The sequence below is a fragment of the Sorex fumeus genome, unplaced genomic scaffold, assembly GCF_029834395.1.
Source record: "Sorex fumeus unplaced genomic scaffold, SorFum_2.1 ptg000193l, whole genome shotgun sequence".
Taxonomy (NCBI): domain Eukaryota; kingdom Metazoa; phylum Chordata; class Mammalia; order Eulipotyphla; family Soricidae; genus Sorex; species Sorex fumeus.
Window position 1 is genome coordinate 1,906,167 of NW_026606250.1, and position 21,156 is coordinate 1,927,322.

Below are 21,156 nucleotides of genomic sequence, written 5' to 3' on the forward strand. Positions count from 1 at the left end.
GTCGCTTCCTTCCGGGCTCGGGAGCCGCGCCGAGGGCGCCGGCGCCGGAAGCCCGGGGGCGGGGCCGCGCCGGCCGGGTCTGCTTCCGGGGCGCGGGCCGCGCGTCGTCGTCCTGCGCCGAGCGGGAGTCGCAGCTCCGGTCCGCCGCGTCCCGCGCCCGCCCGGTGGCCGTCGGCGCCATGAACAAGAAGAAGAAGCCGTTCCTGGGCATGCCCGCGCCGCTCGGCTACGTGCCGGGGCTGGGCCGGGGGTGAGCGCGGGCGCGGGCGGGCGGGCGGGGGCGCGGCGCGGCGGCCCGCCCGGGGGCCCTCGGCGCCCTCCGCTGAGCCCGCGCCCGCCCCTGCGCCCCCGCAGCGCCACCGGCTTCACCACCCGCTCGGACATCGGGCCCGCGCGCGACGCCAACGACCCCGTGGACGACCGCCATGCGCCGCCCGGCAAGAGGACGGTCGGGGACCAGATGAAGAAGAGCCAGGCGGCGGACGACGACGACGAGGACCTGAACGACACCAACTACGACGAGGTGGCGCCCGGGGCCCGGGGCGGGGCGGGGCGGGGCGCCAGGCGCGACCCGACACGTGCGCGGGGAGCGGCGGGTGGGCGTCCCGCGGGCGCGAGCTGGGCGTGCGGGCGGCGTCTTCGCCGGCTGCCCCCGCTTGTGCCGCTCCGTTCCGAGCCACGCCTGGCGCGGCCCAGGGCTTCCTCCTGGCTGCGGGCTCGGGGCCCTGTCGGTGCCTGCGTGCTGCGCTGCCGCCCCGGCACCCCGCTGCCCACCCCACTGTCCGTCTCGGCTCGCGGGGTCGCTTCGCCGAGCCGCCTGGCCTGGCGGCTAACCCTGGGCCTGCAGTGTGAGACCCCCTTTCCCCCGCGCCTGTCGCCCCCAGCTGGGCGCACTCTGCCCTCCCCTGCCCTGAGCCCTTTTGTTTCTGTTTGTTTGTTTGTTGGGGGCAGGTCACTCCTGGCTCTGCTCTGGGGTCGCTCCCTGGCCGGGCTCAGGGAACACGTGGGGTGACTGGGATCGAACCCGAGTCAGACGCATGCACGGTGCGTCCCCTGCCCAAGTACTGCCTCTCCAGCCCAGCCCGGTCCGTTACTTGGTTACCCCTCGGCTTGCTGCGGGGTGTGGAGGGTGTGTGGAACCCACGGCCTCATTTATGCCAAGGTGCGTTTTGCCTCGGTTCCATCTTGGACCAGCCCTCGGCTTGGGTCTGTCCGGCGTGGTTGACTGAGCAGTGTCCGAGCAGAGGTGTCCCTTGCTCCTGAGCATGATGCTGGAGGAGAAATGGGCCTCTGAGTGTGCTGTTTGGTTCCCAGTTCAATGGTTATGCCGGGAGCCTCTTCTCGAGCGGCCCTTACGAGAAAGATGACGAGGAAGCGGACGCTATTTACGCAGCTCTAGATAAAAGGATGGACGAGAGAAGAAAAGAGAGAAGGTAAAACGAGTCGCTGTCTCGGGTGTGCATTCTCGCTCCTTTCTGACTTGCAGGGCCTGGTGCAGGTGGCTCTGGGGGCCTGCCGAGCGCTGCCTCTGGGTCTTGGCTCGACTGGAGCCTGGGCACTCACTGCAGCCGACAGGTGCTGGCAGCTGCCGGGCCTGGGGAGCTGGGGAAGGGCAGTGAGGGCAGGCGTGTTCCTCTGGGCTCGCTGGTGGGCCCCTTCGCTGAGGTCTGGCCCAGCAGGTAGCTTGTCTCGCAGCAGCTGTGTTCTGGGCACTTCGTTGACCCCTAACTTTAGCTTCTTTTTTCTTTTTTTTTTTTTTTTCTTTTTCCTTTTTGAGTCACACCCGGTGATGCACAGGGGTCATTCCTGGCTCTGCACTCAGGAATTATCCCTGGTGGTGCTCAGGGGACCATGTGGAATGCTGGGAATCGAACCTGGGTCAGCTGTGTACAAGGCAAAAGCCCCATCTATCCGCTGTGCTATCACTCCAGCCCTAACTTTAGTTTCTTGATAGAGACCTGGATAGCCTTGGTAGAGACCTGGATTGTCACGCAGTTTCTGTCCTCTCGGGCATGCTGAGCCTGTCCTCCCTGCAGTGCTCATACAGGGGTGGAAGGAGCCCATGGCCCCACGCTCCTGAGCCGCATGTCAGCTCGAGACTGCCGAGTGGCTCGCGCACAGCCAGGCTGCGGGGGCTGTTGCCCACCGCCTGGCTCCCGCTCACTGGAGCCATAATTCGTCTGGATTTTGGTACTGTTTCTCGGGTCGGGGTGGGTTGGGGGAGAACCACACCCAGCTGTGCTCAGGGAGCATCCTGGTGGGTTCAGGGACCATGTGGGACCCTGGGGATCAAATCCAGTGAGATGTGCACAAGGCGAGCACTCTCCTGCTGTGACCAGGGCGCCCCTGACCTGAGCAGCGAGGACAGCTCCTCCCTGAGCATTCTCCGCCTCTGCCCTCCCTTGTGTCTGTTGTCCCCATGGTGACTGCTGGTGCACACGCTGGGCTGAGGTGCCCTGGGGCCACACCTTGCGGGCCACGCTGTTGGGTGTGGAGCTGTTCTGCAGCTCTCCCTGAGACGTGCTAGTCTGGGGGTTGTGCTCCCTGCGGAGGTCTCTGCAGTGCTCACAGTGCTCACTGGGGTTCCCAGTTTCTGTCTTGTGGCTCTAGCTGGGAGCTGTTACCCTTTGTGTTGGTAACGTACCTGGCTGTGACGCATCCCAGAATTGCCTGGGTTACAGCAGCGCACTCGTGGCGCGTGGGGGACGGGCTGTGGCTGAGGAGGGGATGTTTGACTCCTGTGCTCTTCTCTGTCCTGACTTTGGGATCTGAAAGTAGCGGGCACTTTCCTGTGTTTGGGTTTAGGGGCACACGCTGCTGGTGCTTAGTCTTACTCTGGCTCTGCTTCCCAGAATCACTTTCTGGCAGTGCTGGGGGACCCTGGGGGGTGCTGGGGCTGAGTCTGGGTCAGCCGTGGGAAGGCACACACCTGACCTGACCTGCTGTCCTAGCTCTCTGGCCCTGTGGTGGATCCTCTGAACGTGTGTTCAGACGCAGTGAAACTTCTGCATGCCTTGCCGGGTAGACAGTTGGACTGTGTCGTGAGCGTGTGTCGGAATGTGCTTGGTTTAGTTCCTGACTCTGGAACTGTTCCTTTTGGAGGCTTAAGAGGTATTTAGAAATGGCTGTTTCAGGTTGACGTCTGGTCTTTTTAATGACCACCTTTTACTTGGCAGGGAGCAGAGGGAGAAAGAAGAAATCGAGAAATACCGTATGGAACGCCCTAAGATCCAGCAGCAGTTTTCAGATCTCAAAGTAAGTGAATGAATCGTAGCCCATTCCCGGTTTCTCTGCTCTGACCTAGAGAATCGACGGCTGGATTAGCATTGCTCTTCATTTGCCCTAGAAGTCTCTTCCCCCACCAGAGAAAGGTGGAACAAATGAACTTGTTTCCTTTGTAACTTTTTCTTTAATTTTGGGCCATGCCAAGCAGTGCTTAGGCGTCTGTTCCTGCTTTGTGCCCGACGTTGCTCCCAGTGGTGCCCAAGGGATCGTGTGACTGGCGCTTGCACTTGGGCCTCATCCTGTTACCTCTCTCTGGCCCTTCTCTGTACCTGATTCAAGCGTATGTAAGGTTTTCTGAGCTCTGTCTGCTCCGCTTTGATGGAAGCATATGCACTTGAGTGAGGTAAAGATTGAACAGAATTGTCTCAAGGAAGCAGACGCCGGGCTGGAGAGATAGTACAGTGGGCAAGTTGCTTTTCTTGCACATGCCCAACCCGGGTTTGAGCCCCAGCACCCCATATTGTCCCCTGAACCCTGCTGGGAGTGATCCTGTCCCTGGAGGCTGAGTGTGGCCAAAAAAATAAAATAGAACGGAGTAAAACCCTTTCTTTATCCAAGTTCTAAGGTGTGATGATGGGGCTGGGGGGCAGGTCTCAGGATCAGAACGAACATAGTTTTACTTGTGCTTGTGAAATTCTGCCAGAGAATTGATGTTTGGTGTCCGGGTGTTTCCAGAGGAAGCTGGCAGAGGTCACCGAGGAGGAGTGGCTGAGCATCCCTGAAGTGGGCGATGCCAGGAACAAGCGCCAGCGGACCCCACGCTACGAGAAGCTCACTCCTGTTCCCGACAGTTTTTTTGCTAAACACTTACAGACTGGAGAGAACCATACTTCAGTCGACCCCCGGCAGACTGTGAGTGCCTCAGAGGAAGAGGAAGGTGCCCCCCATGGCAGATGGGGGTGGTGTGTGTGTATGGGGGTGGGCGTGTGTGTACAGGCGGGTACGTGTGTGGACCTGTCCGTATAGGCTTGTGTAGGCATGTGGCGGTGTGTGGAGTGTGATGGGGTGGTGTGGGGGTACAGGAATATGTGGGGGGTATGGCGGTGTACATGTTGGGGGTGTGGGGTGAGGTGTGTGGATGGGTAATGTGGGTTGGGGTGGTGTATGGGGTCTGGACATGTGGGTGTGTATGAACGTGGGGGTTTGGGCATGTGGCAAGTATGGACATGTGGGCATGTGACGGGGTGGACATGTGGGCGGGGGGGAACTGTGCCAGCGTTTTTGCGTTCAGCTTCTCTGTACAGCTGTGCCGTGCGCAGAGCTGAGGACGACGAGGCGCCTTCACCTGGAAACCTGAGCCTTTTCACTGCTTTTACTCCCCCCAGCAATTTGGAGGCCTCAACACGCCCTACCCAGGTGGACTGAACACTCCCTACCCGGGTGGAATGACCCCAGGACTCATGACACCCGGCACAGGGGAGCTGGACATGAGGAAGATCGGGCAAGCCAGGAACACCTTGATGGACATGAGGCTGAGCCAGGTGAGCGTGACGCCGAGTGGGAACTGTGCTGTAGTTCGTGGTCTGGGGCTGGAGAGGGTTTTTTGTTTGTTTGTTTGTTTCTTCTGATGACAAAACTAATGTTCACAATGGTTGGCTTTCGTTTTTAATTAAATTTGTCTCGGGGCTGTACCTCGCAGTGCTCAGGGATCACGACTGGTGATGTTGGGGGGCCACAGGGCAGCCACATCTACCTGCTGTATCGTTGCTCTGCCCCTACTTTGAATTTTTTAGTGTTTGGATTGGGGCCACCCCCAGGGATGCCCGGGATAGTTCTGACTGTATACTCACAGATCGCCCTGGCGGGCTCAGGGGACTTTATGGGTTACCAGGGATAGAACCAGGTTGGCTGTGTACAAGGCAAGCACCCTGTCTGCTGTATTATCTCTCTGACCCCTAAGTTTCTATTTGTTTGGGGGCCACACCCAGCAGTGCTCAGGGTTTGCTCTTGGCTCTGCATTCAGGAATCACTCCCGGTGAGGTTCAAGGGACCATATGGGATGCTGGGGATGGAACCTGGGTCGGTCGCCTGCAAGGCAAACGTCCTTGCCACTGTACTATCGCTGCGGCCCTATAGCTGGTTTTTTTGTGGTAACCTTCTATCCTGAGGTCTTTAGAGAACTCGTTATTCCGGGAGCTACTTTGTGGTTGATTTGGATTTCCTTTTCTTTAAATTTTGTGTGGGCCACACTGCATTGCTCTGGTCAGGGGACGACTCCTCTCAGTGCTCATCCACGAGTGCTCATGCTCAGTGCTCATGCCCCACCCATACCAGGACCCCTGTTGTGGATTTCCTGAGAGTTCAGGCAGACCTTTATTTTTCTCCTCCTGTGTACACTGTTCAGGCTTTTTTCCCCGCTGCTTTGGCCTGGATCTGGTTTTGTTTGGGGAACACACCCATTTGTGCTCAGGGCCTTCTCCTGGCTCTGAGTGCCAGGGATCCAGCCTGGACTGGGCACATCCAGGACAGCTGAGCTGTAGTTCAGCCCCGTTGTGTCCATATTTTACTCGATTTTCATTGACTCTTTTTGTTTTGCTTTGGGGCCCCCTACACCCAGTGTTGCTCTGGGCTTTCTCCTGATTTTGCGCACAGGGGTCACTCCTGGGGGCTTGGGGGTATGGGATGTCTGGGGCCAAACCCAGGTTGGCCATGTGCAAGTCAAGAAACGCTTCACCAGCTATACTATCACTGCAGCCCTTGGTTTTTCCTTTTGTATTGGTTTTGGGCTCGCACCTGGTGGTACTGAGGGCCTGCTTTGGGCTCTGTGCGCAGGAGTCAGGACAGCGTGTGCGGTGCTGGGGCTCCAGCCCAGGTCAACTGCATGTAAGAGAAGCTTTGGGTATGGTGACTTGCAGGCACACCTAGAGAGCTGTGTGATGGTTTGCAGTATGCGCATTAAAATAAAAGTAGTTGGAAACCCTGCAGTGTGGGGGCTAGGGGAGTTTGGGCCACACCTGGCTGGTCAGGGCTTACTCCTGGCTCTGTTCTGGGATTACTCCAGGATAAATGGGTCTGGCCCTGAATAATCATCTGTTTTTTTCTTAGCCTCTTATTTTATTTTATTTTTTTTTTTTGGGGTCCCATCTGGGGTTTTCTCCTGGCTCTGCACTCAGGAATTATTCCTGGCAGGCTCGGGGGACCACATGGGATGCTGGAGATTGAGTCTGGGTTGCCCACATGCACTGTACTATCACTCTGACCCCTGAATAATCACTTTTTGCTGCTGGCTTTCAATCTTTCTTAGATTGTCCTTCCATTCATTTAGTCTTTTTGTCCTGAGGCTTACATGCTTTTTTTATTATTATTATTATTATTTTGCTTTTTGAGTCACACCCAGTGATGCTCAGGGGTTACTTTTGGCTCTGCACTCAGGAATTACTCCTTGAAGTGCTTGAGGACCATATGGGATGCTGGGGATCGAACTCAGGTTGGCCACGTGCAAGGAGAACGCCCTCCCCGCTGTACTACCACTCTGCCCTCAACTTACATGCTCGTAATACCACATGAATTTCAGTTGTTGATAGCGGAAGTTCGTGATTCGAACCCTGTAGCTGGTTTTTCTTGTTTCCTTGATACAGGCTGGGGCGGGAAAGGCTCTGGAATCTTGTGTACTGGTTCTGGATGCCGTGTGCCGGTTCTGGCATCTCGTGTGCCAGTTCTAGTCGGGACGTTCTCTCCCCTTCTGCACATCTGACCGGTCTTCCTCTGCCATGCAGGTGTCTGACTCAGTGAGTGGGCAGACTGTTGTTGACCCCAAAGGCTACCTGACAGACCTGAACTCCATGATTCCAACCCATGGTGGGGACATCAAGTGAGTGCCTGAGTGCTAATGTCGGTTATATTTTCTTTGAGAACCATGCAGGGGTAGGACCTGGAGGCTCTTGTTTTTTTTGGGTTTTTTTTGTTTCTTTTTGGGTCACACCCGGCGATGCTCCGGTTACTCCTGGCTCATGCCCTCAGGAATTACTCTTGGCGGTGCTTGGGGGACCATATGGGTTGCTGGGAATTGAACCCGGGTCGGCCGTGTGCAAAGCAAACGACCTACCCGCTGTGCTATCACTCCAGCCCCAGACCTAGGGGCTGTTGGAAATAGTATGGTGTGCCTTTGGTGTGGGGTTTGATTTTCATTTTTGCATTTAGGGCCCACCCAGTGATGCTCAGGGATTACTCTTGCCTCTGTTCAGGAATTACTCCTGCAGCGCCCTGGGCCATATGTGATGCTGGGGATCGAACCCAGGTTGACCACATATGAGACAAAAGCCCTCCCCGCTGTACTGTCACCCTGGCCCCTTTTTTTAAATACACATTTTGGATGCAGGATGAGCACTGCTGCAGGAAGTCCAGGCTCGATCAAGCACCAGAACTGCAGCGTGGCCCAGAAATGAAAACAGATGTTATATTTGTGCCAGATAATAGCTGAGTAGTAGTGCTTGTGCTTTGGTCCACTCCGCACTGTGGACACCATGATGCTGGGGTCTGCAGAGACTGTCATCTGTTTCGTTCCAGATTCCTGCACGTACTGAACTGTGAAGCAGCGTGCATCTGGTTTTCTAGATTTTATTTTTTCTTTTTGGGTCACACCCGGCTTTGCACAGGGGTTACTCCTGGCTCATGCACTCAGGAATCACTCCTGGCGGTGCTCAGGGGACCATATGGGATGCTGGGAGTCGAACCTAGGTCGGCTGCGTGCAAGGCAAACACTCTACCCGCTGTGCTATCGCTCCAGCCCCTGGTTTTCTAGATTTTGTATTTCATTTTTGGCCATACCCACCGATGCTCGAGCTTCTTCCTGGATCTGACTCGGGTCCCTCCTGGTGGGGCTGGGGGACCATATGGGATGCTGGAGCTGGAACCGGCTCTGCTGCCTATAAGGTCAGCACCCTTCCGTAGCTGCCGCAGCACAGTTGCTCGGTGGTGGCACCAGGGCTTGTGCGGGTTGGCATCTGCGCTGGGCAGAGGGGCTTTGGTTGGGTTATGGGGGCCACACCCAGCAGTGCCAGGACTTAGTCTTGGCTCTGCACTCAGGATCACTCCTGGTGGGCTCCGGGGACTGTGTGGGATGCCAGGGATCGAACCCGGGCAACATGCAAGGCCAGTGCCAACTTGCTGTGCTATTGCTATGGCCCCCCGGATATTTATTTACTTGCTTTAGTTAGGCAGAGACTTGAGTTGGTTTTACACTTGGACACCGTGGAAGGCAGTTTGCTCGTCCCATCTTTGCACTGGTGCCTTCTTTCTCGGCTGGGCCCCTGCAGGGTGGTCTCCTGACACTGCTTCCGCTCCCTCGTAGTGACATCAAGAAAGCACGGCTGCTCCTCAAGTCTGTTCGGGAGACGAACCCTCATCACCCACCAGCCTGGATTGCGTCAGCTCGCTTGGAGGAGGTCACCGGGAAGCTGCAAGTAGCTCGCAACCTTATCATGAAGGGGACGGAAATGTGTCCCAAGGTGAGGCGTGGCCCTGTTCCTCGGGGGGTTTTGGTTTTTTCTTTGGGGCCACACCCTGCGATGCTCAGCCTTACTCTCAGCTCTGCACTCAGAGATGACTCCTGGCGGTGCTTGGAAGACTGTGGGGTTCTCGGGAGCCCAGGTTGGCTGAGCGCAAGGCAGGCGCCCTCCTCACTGTGCTGTCACTCCAACTTCTGGTCCCATTTCCTTGGCATTGTTTTGGCGAGTTCTGCTCAAAGCCTGAGTGCTTCTGCGTACAGTTAATGAAAAGAGGACAGGTGAGGGGAAGAAGCGGAAAGAGGGAAAGGGCTTCTATCCAGGTGTGGCGCGGATGCTTGCCCACCGGCACACTGCTGAGATAGCTGGTGGCTTCCTTGGGAAGAGCAGCTTTGACGGACTCCCCTTCCGCATGGGAGGCCCTGGAGATCGCCCTGACGTTCATGAGTGCTGACAGGTTCTCTGACACCTTCTAGGTGGCTGCTCTCAGTGGCGACTGGGGTGCTCCGCACAAGGAGGGTCGCCTCCTGAGTGCTAGCCAGGACAGAAGGGCGGGTAGCCCTGCCTCAGGCTCTCTGTCCTGGGCCGCTTCTGCCCTTCAGGGCTGCAATGTTGGTTTCCCAGGTGGGCTCTGGGCTCCTTGCCCAGGCCTGTGGAGACTGAGCAGAGGCTGTGAGCTCGTCCTTTGAGGCTTCACTTCGCTGAGGGCGCGGGGGGCTTTGTGTTGCAGGTGTGTCCATGGCTTGTGTTTGGTCCACCAGGGCCCCGTCGACCCTCCTGTCCTGCACATAACTGCCCCTGTGTGGTTTCCAGGAGCGCTTCTGCTGCTTACTGTTCTCTTTCACCCACAGAGTGAAGACGTTTGGCTGGAAGCTGCCAGGTTGCAGCCTGGGGACACAGCCAAGGCTGTGGTGGCCCAGGCCGTACGGCACCTCCCACAGTCTGTCAGGATCTACATCAGAGCAGCAGAGCTGGAGACAGACATCCGCGCCAAGAAGCGGGTTCTTCGGAAAGGTGAGCCTGCGCGCTGCCAACCTGCGTGTGGAAGCCTGGCTGCTCTGGGCTTGAGAGGAGGTCGCTGCTGCTTTGCTGGGACCATCTCTGGATGGCAGTCCCTTTCCTGCGCTGGGACCGTCTATCCTGGGGCTTGAGCAGTGTGTCTGCCCGAGCAACGAACGAACCAGGACTCTACTGCCTCTTCCTGCATTGCGACCAGAACGAGCTGTGTGTCCAGGTTCTCATGCACAAGACAGCAGGGCTCCTTCAAAAGCTGTTTGTTTGGGGGGAGGCAGGTGCTTGGGCCACACCCGGCGCTGCTCAGGGGCTGCTCCTGACTCTGCACTCGGCAGTCACTCCTGGCGGCGCTCTGGGGACCATATGGAGTGCCGGGGATCAGCTTGGGTCAACTGCATGCAAGGCCAACGCCCTCCCTGCTCCGCTACTCTCTGGCCTCTCAGCTTTTCTGAGGGCTCCGTGGGTGCTGTGACGGGGCCCTCAGGTGCCATGGTCTGACTGTGAGGTGGTCTTGCCGGGCCCTAAGGAGCTGTGACAGGATTCTGGCAGCAGATAGAGCGTTTGCTTGCACAAGACCGACCCAGGTTTCATCCTTGGCACCCCATATTGTCCCCTAAGCACCTCCAGGAGTGATTGCTGAGTGCAAAGCCGGGCATCAGTCCTGAGCACCGCCAGGGTTGGTGGGCCCAGAGGTGGTATGGTTGGTCCATGGGATACCCCTGGAAGTTAGTTTTCCCTTGGGTGCCAGGAGCAGGGAGAAGTGCGCCCCACAGTTTGGCGTCTGAGAAGCACAGTGGACGCAGCAGAGGGGGTTTCTCCTGTCCCAGAGCGTTCAGCAATGTGCCTTCGATCTCTTCAGAGGACGGGTCACATTCAGAGCAGCCCCTGCGGATGCATCCCTGGCATTTGGGCATGCATGCGTTCGAGGGAGGAGGCTTGCCATGCGGCCTCCCACACTGGACTCTGACCATGTGCTGTGGTTCTGGTGAGGGGCTCGGCTCCCCTCTCAGAGAGATCAGGCAGAATGTTGTACCTGTCACGGTTTACAAAAGCCAGCTTCTCCTTTTTCAGCCAGGAAAAAAAAAATTTTTTTTTTTCAGCGTAAACACATTAAACTCCAGGCATTGGCATTGTTTGTTTTGGCGAGTTCTGCTCAACGCCCCATCTGAGCTGATGGATGATCTGATGCCTCTGTGGCCACCGTAAGCTGCCCGCCGCCGGGCTCCTAGGCTTCTTTTCTGCTCCTGAAAAGAACTTGGAGAGGGGACAGTCCTGAAGTGGTGGCCTGAGGGCAAGGTGTTACGGGATTGCATTTCCAGGCCACCTTGGACCTCCCGGGGAGGGCCCTGGGCTCTGCTTTCTCTCGGGCTTGGACACTGTACCCGGGTGAATAAGACGTGGCACCCAGGCTGCCCTTAGACCTGTCCAGAGTGTTTCCAGCACAGCGTTCTTTCCCTGGTGGAGGTCGCTCTGTTGTAGCCGGGCACTGTGCAGCTGTGCTGGTCTGATTGGTTCATGGGACACTCCGCTGACCTCACGTGTCTGGAGAGGTGGTTGCTGAGATCATATTGTCAGGGTCTGACTTCAGCAAGGGCTGCTGCAGTGTAGACGCCAGGGACATGTTCCCAGTGTGTCCCCATCCTGGGGACCCCTGGAGACCTGGGTGCAGTCAGTGCTGGCAGAGCATGAGGGCTCTGTAGGCGCTGCCATGGGAGTGCCTTCGCTGTCAGGCTATTTCTCCTCCGCCAAAGCCAGGGGCTGAAGAGTCTGGCCACACCTCGCCCTGACCCAGTGCCTCACTGGGCTCTGTTTATGGCCCCTGGGCTGTGATTCTCGTGGGAGTCTGTCCTTCCTTGGGAAGTCACTGCATGCTGGCTGCCTGTCCGTAAGGGCACGTGTGCATGTGCATAGGAATGTGTGTGTGGTGTCTCTGGTAGAGGTGTGCGTGTGTGCATGAGCGTGTGCGTGGGTGTGCATGCATAGATAGGAATATGTCCGTGTGGGGTGTACACAGGAGGGCTGTGCGCGTGTGTGCATCACTGCCGGAGCTGCTGGCATGTGCTGTGTGTAGCTTGGTGCTGCTTGCGCACCCTCGAACCCACAGGGGCCAAGCAGGTGCAGACCCTGTGTCAGCTCTCTTCTGTTTCCTCGCTGGTGCCTGTGCTTGCGCCCTGGGGGCCCTTTCTAGTGGGGAGCTCATTGCTGGTCCAGTGTGTGTGGCTCCGTCTCCACGCTGTGTTCAGAGGTATCTGGGAGCAGAGAAGGTGCGGGACCTCCAGGTTCCAGCTCCTCCGTCGTCGGTGCTCACGCATGTGGTGCGTTTCTGGGTCTGTGTGTGTGTGTGCCTCAGCCCCGAGAGACCCGGTGCGCCTGCTGTTCCAAGCGAGGGCTCGGCCCTGCTCTCTCACCCTTTCCCCTTACTTCGTTCCTTGACCTTGCCCAGCCCTTGAGCATGTGCCGAACTCCGTTCGCTTGTGGAAGGCGGCCGTTGAACTGGAAGAGCCGGAAGATGCTCGGATCATGCTCAGCCGTGCTGTGGAGTGCTGCCCCACTAGTGTGGAGGTGAGTCCTGGCCTCCTTCAGCTCCTCAGTGGGCCCAGTGGAGGGGGCTGTGTTCTTGCGGCTCACCCTGCCTTGGAGCTCACTCCACTCACAGCTCTTGTTTCCACGGTCGTCCAGCATGTCTTTAATTACCATCTGGGGCATTGTGAAATCTGCACAGAATCGATCTTGATTCATTTCCCTGAAAACAAATAGGGCCTGTGCCCATTCTGGTGATGAAATGGCTGAGTCAGCTGCTGAGGTCTGCCTGCCTGCCCCCGACTCCTGGCCTGAGTCTAGCACTCCGTGTACCCCATACAAGGAGCCTGCTGTGGTCACCAGAGGGTCACTGAGCAAGTGTGAAGCAGACTGGACCCCCTCGGAGTCCTGCTGCTGTTGGGTGCTCTCATCCCGTCCTCCCGTCCCCTGGTGCTGTCTTCCTCAGCTCTGGCTTGCTCTGGCGAGGCTCGAGACCTACGAGAATGCCCGCAAGGTCTTAAATAAGGCCCGAGAGAATATCCCGACAGACCGGCACATCTGGATCACAGCTGCCAAGTTGGAGGAAGCCAACGGGAACACCCAGATGGTGGAGAAGATCATCGACCGTGCCATCACCTCGCTCCGGGCCAATGGCGTGGAGATCAACCGTGAGCAGTGGATTCAGGTGAGGATCGGGGCGGCTGGTGCTCAGGCCTCACTGCACAGGGACTGTCCACACTGAACTGGCCACCGAGCCGAGGCCTCGGCGCTTCCTGGAGTTGGTTCTGAAGGGCTTCTTTTGGGGAAAGGACTGGTGCTGAGTGGGTGGCCGCACCGTTGTCCGTGGACACAGGAGCCAGCAGAGAGGGCAGGGCCTCTGTCTCAGAGCTGTTCCGGCAGACTCGGCCTCCTGGTCTTCTGGTGGGCCTCTGGCAGGGAGCCCCCACTTGGCAGCCTGTGGGGGCCAGGCCGAGCCCAGGTCTAGTTCCCGGCACTGAGTATCCAGTTCACCACCAGGGCAGTCTGGGCCTCTCCACCGAGCCACTGGCCCAGTTAGCAGAGTGTCCAGTGGGTTCTTCGGACGGTCTGAACGCTGCTTGGGCCTCCTCGCAGAGCCAGAGGTACAGTACGGGGGTTTAGGCTCTTGGCTAGCAAGCGTCCGGCCCCAGTTTGAGCCCCGGGCATCGCTTCTATGACCCTACGCACTGCCAGGAGTGATCCTGGAGCATAATGCTGGAGTAGCCCCTGAACGCTGCCAGGTGTGTGGCACCCCCACCCACCCCTAAGATGAAATTCTTCAGTGGTGTTAGGCGCAGCGGTAGAGCCTCTTTGTGTGTGTGTGAGACCCTGGGGTCCACCTTTGGCACTGCAGGAGTCTCATCTTTCAGGCCCTGCTATCGTCCCTCGCACTACCTGGGTCCACCAAGTGGTCTGTTAAGACATAATAGGGTTTCCCACCACCCCTCCAAAGGAGGTATCCCCTTTCTGAGGCCCGTGCAGCTTGTGAGCCTAAAGGCTGTTTTCTGCTGGTCGTCTGGCTGGTCCTCCAGTCTGGTGTATTCTGTCCTCCAGTCTGTCCTATGCTCTTCAGGGGAGGCTCTGACGCCCCGGCTGCTCTTTCTCTGCTGCACTTTCCCGGAATCTGGCCCTGGGTCTCTCCTGCTGCTGCCTGCCCCTGCGCTGTCCTCCCAGTGCCTGGCTCTGGGTGGTCCTTCCTGGCCTGCCCCTGCAGATTGGTCTCTTCGTCAGGACACTGCTGGAAGCCCCGGCCTGCGCTGGGTGGGTCTGGGTTCCCTTTGACAGTGCCCCAGTCCTCGGCGCTTTGTGACCGTCTGCCTTCTTGGCCTCCCAGCCCACTGCTTCCTGGACCCTCGCTGCTGTCCAGGCTGTTTCCGAAGGCAGGGCCCTTGGCTAGCAGCACCTGCCTCCCAGAGAGCTGCGTTCAGCTGTCGATGGGGCTTGGACTCAAGGTCATTCTCACCTGCTTGGTTTTCAGGGTACACCCACATCTGGGGTAAGGATGTGATGGCTGGGGTGGAACCCGGTGGGCCATGTGCAAGCCCAGAGCACTGTACTCTGAGCCCTCTGGGACCTTTTTTATCTCTTTCAAACCTTACGGCCAGTCACCCGGGGCCAGGACAGCTGTGTGAGCCCCAGAATGCCTCCTCGGTTTGCAGCCCAGTTGGCCAGGCACGTCCCTTTGCTCCTCAGGAGCCGTCTTGTCACTGCTCCTCTCGAGTGCCCTTTCCCCAGTGCTCCTTCCACAAGCAGCGTAGCTTCCCTTGGTGGAGGTGCTCCCGAGGCAGATGCTTGGCCTTAGGCTTGGCGTGGGGGGAGCGTGTCGGTGTAGGGCTGCACTTCCTGGGGCTGTGCTGCTTGTGACTGCTCAGCGCGGGGAAACACCTGCCCGTCGGTTCCTGGGAAGGTCCTCCACTCTGCACCCCGGGAATGTGCTTGCACGGTGGGGGGGAGGGCCAGTATGTGCAGCTGTTCGGGGAGCTTTTTAACGACCGCAGGAGGGCTGTGTCCACACACAGCCGTCCGCACTCTTGCCACAGGTATGTCAGCACACGCTTCAGTGTGGCCCACAGCTAGTGAGCGTTCCGTACACAGAACAGCCTCGGGACAGGGTGGCTTCCTGGAGCTGTTCACGGCACGTGGCACCGTGTTTCTGCATCTTCTGATGAGATGTTTCTGCAGCTCCTGCTAGAGAGCCAGCCACTGTGTGTGTGTGTGTGTGTGTGTGTCTGTTCGTCTCTGTCCGTCTGTCCGTCCTGACGCCAGTGTCCCTACCAGCCACTCTGTGTGTGTGTTTCCGTGTGTGTCCATATCTGTCCATCCTTACGCCAGTGCCCCTACCAGCCACTGTGTGTGTGTGTGTGTGTGTGTGTGTGTGTGTGTGTGTGTATGTGTCCGTCTTGACGTCTGTGCTCCTGAAGCTCCTGCCACATGGGTCTCTGCTGACCCTGGCTGTCTACTGGAGGCCTTTGCAGAGGGTTTTGAGGGAGACTGGGACTAGGGGTGCTTCATGTTGTTGTTGGGGCTGGTCAAGTTCTTCCCAGTGCTGCTCTGCAGCAGACACGGGCCCTCCAGAGGAAGCACAGTGGGCAGGGCAGTGCTCAGCCTTCATTATGCTCTCAAGCCCTGAGCACACCAGGTGTGGCCCAAAAACAAAAGAAAGGGCTGATGTGAGCCAGTCCAGGGGCCCTGGGAGGCCTGGGAGCATCAGAGGCCCTGCCCCAGGGAGGCACATATCATCTGGCTTTCCCTGTCCCAGGATGCCGAGGAGTGTGACAAGGCTGGGAGTGTGGCCACCTGCCAGGCAGTCATGCGTGCTGTGATCGGCATCGGGATCGAGGAGGAGGACCGGAAACACACGTGGATGGAGGATGCAGACAGTGTGAGCCGGGCTGCGTGGGCGCCCACCCCTCCTTTGTCGGGGCTTCTGCGAGCTGGGAAGCTACAGGGTCCAGTGTTCACGAGCCCCCGACCACCAGGGATCATCTTTGTTGTGTCGGGGGCCAGAACCCTGAGGGCTGGCTGCACTTTGGGTGGTGCCCAGGTGGTGCCAGGACAGAACCCAGGGCTGCTCTGCGCGGGGGCTGTGTCCTCACGCCTGGTCTCTCTGCAGTGCGTGGCCCACAGTGCCCTGGAGTGTGCGAGGGCCATCTACGCCTACGCCCTGCAGGTCTTCCCCAGCAAGAAGAGTGTGTGGCTGCGCGCAGCCTATTTTGAGAAGAACCATGGCACCAGGTAGGTGGGAGGGTGTTGCCCCCCGGGGCTGGGCTGCATGTGCAAAGGTGGAGACGCGGGCTTGGCCGCGAGCTTCTGAGGGCCAGGACCTCTGCCAGCACCCGCCGCTGAGCCAGCAGGCGCTGGTGCCCGAGGGCTGCCTGCAGTGAGTGGGGCAGAGCCACACCTCGGTGCCACATGGTCCCTGGCAGTGTAGGCGGGGTGCCTGGTTTTCATTTGTGCTTGGCTGCTTCGGGTTGGGGCTGGATTCTGTGCTCTGCGGAGGTCTTTGACAATTTTCTCTAATTGTGCAGTTTAATTGAAAAAACCTTTCCGTTTTCCCCACTGGCCAGAGCTGCCTATTAAATCAGGTGTTGGCGATTTCTTGTGTGAGTGGGCGGTTGCGTGACACAGGCCCTCTGCCTGGGACAGCGGCTCCAGCCCCGGCGCAGGGTGGACAGGGCCCCAGGGACGCTCCTCCGCCTGGGCTCCCTGGGCGCTCTGCTCAGCTCCCGCGCTCCTGCCCCAGCTGCTGTTGGGCTTCCTCCGCAGGGCGGCAGCTTCCTGGCCAGCCCCCCTGAAGCCGCCCGCCGCGGGCCTCCAGGGCTGGGCTCTGGCCAGTGCCCCTCCTGGCTCTGGGGCCCTTCGGTCAGGCTGGTGCAAACCGTGAGGGCTAGGGACTGGGCGCCAAGGTCCCTGCAGGGCAGCCCTGTCCCCCACGCGAGAGTGTCTGCACAAGCTCTCCAGGGTGACCCGGCCTCCGAGTTCTCTGGGTGCTGGAGCGCACTCCTGGGGTCACTGTCTTCATCTGCTGATCTGCGGCTAAAGATGAAAGGCTTTCCTGTCACCCAGACTGTGGAGTTATCGCTTGCCTGGGACACACGGCTATAAAAGGGCTGTCGGCTCTGCTGTGTGAACAATGCGCTGCTTTGTCGCACCTCGTGGAGGCTGGCTGTGGGGCCTTTATGAAGCAGAGATTTCCCCACACTCTCCCCGTCGTAAAAGCTGGTCAATCATTCATCATCCGTGGTGCCGAACTTTGGAGCAGTAACTGTCTCACGGCCTGTGTCTTCCACAGGGAGTCCCTGGAAGCGCTTCTGCAGAGGGCCGTGGCCCACTGCCCCAAAGCGGAGGTGCTGTGGCTCATGGGGGCCAAGTCCAAGTGGCTGGCAGGGGATGTGCCCGCAGCAAGGAGCATCCTGGCTCTGGCCTTCCAGGTGGGTGAGAGGTGCTGCCAGGGCTCAGACCGCTCCCAGCCTCTGCTCACCGGTGGACGCTGGCCCGCAGTGAGGGCTCCTCAGCGAGTGGGGCCCAGCACGGAGGGGGACACCGGAGGAGCCCTGGAGAACAGTGCCCCTCCCTGAGCCCCCTCCTTCCGTGGGACTGTCGGTCGGAGTCTGTCTGCAGCCTGTTTTCCTGGCACATGCATGCGCGACTGGTCCTTGGGGGGCTCAGCAGTGCGCTGGTCTCTGCAGGCCGGTCCGGCTGCTAGTGGACGCTGTCCCCCGTCTGGGCCCCACTCCCCACCAGCACCGAGGGCTCTGTCTGCCGCCAGGGCTGTGGCGGATCGGAGCCTAGGCTGCGTTGCCATTCCAGTCATCCTTCTGTCCTGCCTTCATGGAGGCCCTGGGTTGGCTGCAGAGGATGGGAGAGACCCGTGTTGGTTCCCAGAGAGGAGTCGGCTGCAGCCGCGGGCAGGATGGCCTGAGTCCAGTGGGCCAGCCCGGTCACGTGGGAGCCCGGAAAGGGCCTGGCTCTGGCTGTCCTTCCCAGAGCGAGGTGGCTGCTGCTGGTCAGGAGGAGCCTGCCCTGCCCACTCCCCTCTGAGCCTCGCCTCTGCTCGCCTGCAGGCCAACCCCAACAGTGAGGAGATCTGGCTGGCGGCCGTGAAGCTGGAGTCGGAGAACAACGAGTACGAGCGTGCCAGGAGGCTGCTGGCCAAGGCACGGAGCAGCGCGCCCACCGCCAGGGTGAGCCAGGGCGCAGACGCAGGCGGCAACCCCGGGGACTGTCCCCCGGGTGTCTCTGTTCCAGGATTCAGGAGCTGCTCAGCCACGTCCACGTGTGGCAGTGCGGGGCGGGCGGGCGGGGGTGCGCTGTCATCCAGGGCCGCTGGTGCTGTGGCTGCCTGCAGGTGTTCATGAAGTCAGTGAAGCTGGAGTGGGTGCTGGGCAACATCGCCGCCGCCCAGGAGCTCTGCGAGGAGGCGCTGCGGCACTACGAGGACTTCCCCAAGCTCTGGATGATGAAGGGGCAGGTGGAAGAGCAGGAGGGGCTGACGGAGCGCGCGCGGGAGGCCTACAGCCAGGGGGTGAGCGCCTGGCGGGGGGCGGGTGCCTCGGGGCTGCAGCGGGGGGGGGGGGGGGGGGGGTGGCTGAGTGGCCCAGGAGGGGGGCCTGGGCCTACAGCCGGGGGGTGAGCGGCCCTGGGCGTGGGGCTGGGTCTTGCTCATGCCAGCCCTGCTTCTGTTGCTGCAGTTGAAGAAGTGTCCTCACTCCACACCGCTGTGGCTTCTGCTGTCGCGGCTGGAAGAGAAGATCGGGCAGTTGACCCGGGCGCGGGCCATTCTGGAGAAGTCTCGCCTGAAGAATCCCAAGAACCCTGGTCTGTGGTGAGTTCTGGGACCCGGGTTCCTGCTCTCCGGCTTCAGCCCATCGGGGGCTGACCCTGAGCCTCAGTTGCACCTTGGGTGGGCTTGCACTGCCTCTGGTCATCTGATGTGCAGGTGGGGTTCTCGGGGAGCAGAGGTGACCTGGGTGAGGCTGGGAAACATTCTCGCCCAAACGCATGGCTCACGCAGGCAGCCATGACACAGGCTGGAGGGAGGGGTCTGCGGGAAGGTGTGGGTTTAGCCCACAGCAGCACTGCTGGAGAGCTGAGCCTCCGAGGGGCTCTGCATGGGGCAGGCCGGGGCTCGGACTTCTCTGCACTCTCCCAGGCTGGAGTCCGTGAGGCTGGAGTACCGTGCCGGGCTGAAGAACATTGCCAACACACTCATGGCCAAGGCACTGCAGGAGTGCCCCAGTTCCGGTGAGGAGGGTGAAGGCTGGAGACAGGCAGAGGTTACTTTGGTGGTTTCAGTTTTTAAACCACACCCAGCAGTGCTCAGACTCCTGGCTCTGCGCTCAGGGATCACTCCTGGGGGGCTCAGGAGTCCAGACACGGTGCAGGGGGTTGAGCCTGGGTTGGCCACGTGCAAGGCGAGAGCCTCTGTGCTGTACCCTCTGGCCTCAAGACAGGACTCTCTGTATGCAGGGCTGTGCCACTCTGGTGGTTTTGCCACACTCGGCTCAGGTGTGGTGTCCGCACTGCAGTGCTCTGGGGGAGACAGAGGCTTCCGGGTTCTCCCCTGAGCTCCCCCGGGGCAGACAGGCCCAGGGAACATGTGGTTGGTACGCATCGGTGGTCTCTGATGGCTGGGCAGAGCTTCCTTCGAACAGACAGTGGGCTTCCTGTCTGGTTCCAGGTGTCCTGTGGTCTGAGGCCATCTTCCTGGAGGCCCGGCCCCAGAGGAAGACCAAGAGTGTGGACGCCCTGAAGAAGTGTGAGCACGACCCCCATGTGCTGCTGGCAGTGGCCAAGTACGTGAGTCCTGGTGGGCCTTGGCCCTGAGGCCCTGGCTTTGTGGGTCCCTCTCCCTCACCCCCAGCTCTGCCACCTCGGGGTCACACTCTGCGTTCTGGATTGCAGCACACTTTGTGACTCTGACCCACCATAATTCAAATTCTGCTTCAAAGGACGTGTATGTGGTGTCAGGGCATCCCCCCGTGTAGCCTCAGCCCAGCCCAGCCCAGCCCAGCGAGCCCCGTTGGGACACGCGCTCTCTCGAGGGGGTTGTGGGGGGCAGGGAATGCCGTGCATGGAGGGTCTGGGCGGGGCCGCGCGGGGAGGTTTTGGGGAGCCCACAGGGTGCTGCTGGGGCTGCCCAGGGCTCCAGCCTCCTGCCGAGGGGCCCCTCAATGGGGAGCCATAAAGCCTCGTAAAAGGCTGTGCTGAGATAAGTGAGCCCCTCCTCACAGCGCTCCTGTGCTGCTATCTGGGCTTGTGCTCTTTCAATCACAGTTTATCTGACCACAGGGCTTAAAAAACAATCAAGTTATCAGAGCGGAACAGCCCTGCTCCTGCTCCCTCTGGCTGCTTGGGGCTTCCAGTGTCCAGGCCTCTCCCGGGCTGGTCTCGGAGTCGCTTGGCCATCTGCTTAGCATCGGCTGCTTTCCTCCTGGAGCCTGGGTCGGGGGGGGGGGGGGGGGGGGGGGGGAGGGGCGTAACAGCATTGGGATCTCCGTCTCATCTCTGCGTTTGACCCAGAAGAACGCAGTAGTTTGGAGGAATTCGAACTTAAGGGTCCTGTTGTGCGAGTGTGGATGGTGGTGGGAGTGGTCCCTGGAGGTGGAGGCCATGTACCTGTCCTGCACAGTACCCAGGAAACCCGGAACGGCACGGGCCTGGCTCAAGGGGCTCACCCAGGTGCAGTCCCAGCGCCACCTGGCCCGAAAGGAACCGCTGGGTCAGATCCTTGAGGGGCAGACGCTGAACTCGGGGACTCGGCGGCCAGTGCCTGCGTCTGCTGACCTGGCCCCACCCCCCTTCCCACAGACTGTTCTGGAGTGAGCGGAAGATCACCAAGGCCCGGGAGTGGTTCCACCGCACAGTGAAGATCGACTCTGACCTGGGGGATGCCTGGGCCTTCTTCTACAAGTTCGAGCTGCAGCACGGCACAGAGGTGAGCAGCGGGCCTAAGTGGGGCGCCGCCTGCTGCAGGGCGTGGGCCCGCAGAACCTGGGGTGGTGCCCACCAGGGCCGGCTGGGATACTGGGAGAGCCGCCCTCCTCACGCACCCCTGCGTGCGCTGTTCCCAGGAGCAACGGGAGGAGGTCCGCCGGCGCTGTGAGAACGCGGAGCCGCGGCACGGGGAGCTGTGGTGCGCCGTGTCCAAGGACATCGCCAACTGGCAGAGGAAGATGGGGGAGATCCTTGTGCTGGTGGCAGCCAGCATCAAGAATAGCTTCTGAGTGCCCACCCGCTGCTCCCCGCATTAAAGCTAGTGCAGGCCACACCTGCCCGCCAGGCCGCCTTCCGCCTCGTCCACTACACTCCATGCTCCCGGTGGTCCTCCAGGGTCCCTCCGCCATCCCCTCACCGGCCTTCATATCCCTGCAGC

General features: G+C 59.9%; 2 protein-coding genes across 2 annotated transcripts in view; both read left to right on the forward strand.

The window, feature by feature from the left end:
• The window catches only part of TCEA2 (transcription elongation factor A2), a 102,666-nt gene that overhangs the window by 63,890 nt on the left and 17,620 nt on the right, over positions 1-21,156 (forward strand). The window lies entirely within an intron of this gene.
• PRPF6 (pre-mRNA processing factor 6) lies at positions 69-21,051 on the forward strand. The gene is made up of 21 exons (XM_056108041.1): positions 69-250; positions 355-523; positions 1,315-1,433; positions 3,177-3,255; positions 3,961-4,137; positions 4,611-4,766; positions 7,002-7,096; positions 8,576-8,732; positions 9,581-9,743; positions 12,187-12,305; positions 12,730-12,948; positions 15,541-15,663; positions 15,895-16,016; positions 17,074-17,212; positions 17,846-17,965; positions 18,130-18,306; positions 18,473-18,606; positions 18,934-19,025; positions 19,462-19,576; positions 20,592-20,718; positions 20,855-21,051. Exons 1-21 carry the CDS (start codon positions 180-182, stop codon positions 21,005-21,007), a joined length of 2,826 nt encoding a protein of 941 aa, XP_055964016.1. The 5' UTR covers positions 69-179; the 3' UTR covers positions 21,008-21,051.

What these genes read in the sequence shown, in the direction of transcription:
- PRPF6 (XM_056108041.1), top strand. Translation starts at nt 180, where the DNA reads ATGAACAAGAAGAAGAAGCCGTTCCTGGGCATGCCCGCGCCGCTCGGC. An exon ending in GTGCCGGGGCTGGGCCGGGG is followed by an intron (nt 251 to 354) that starts GTGAGCGCGGGC and finishes GCGCCCCCGCAG; the next exon opens with CGCCACCGGCTTCACCACCC. An exon ending in GGGAGGCCTACAGCCAGGGG is followed by an intron (nt 18,307 to 18,472) that starts GTGAGCGCCTGG and finishes CTGTTGCTGCAG; the next exon opens with TTGAAGAAGTGTCCTCACTC.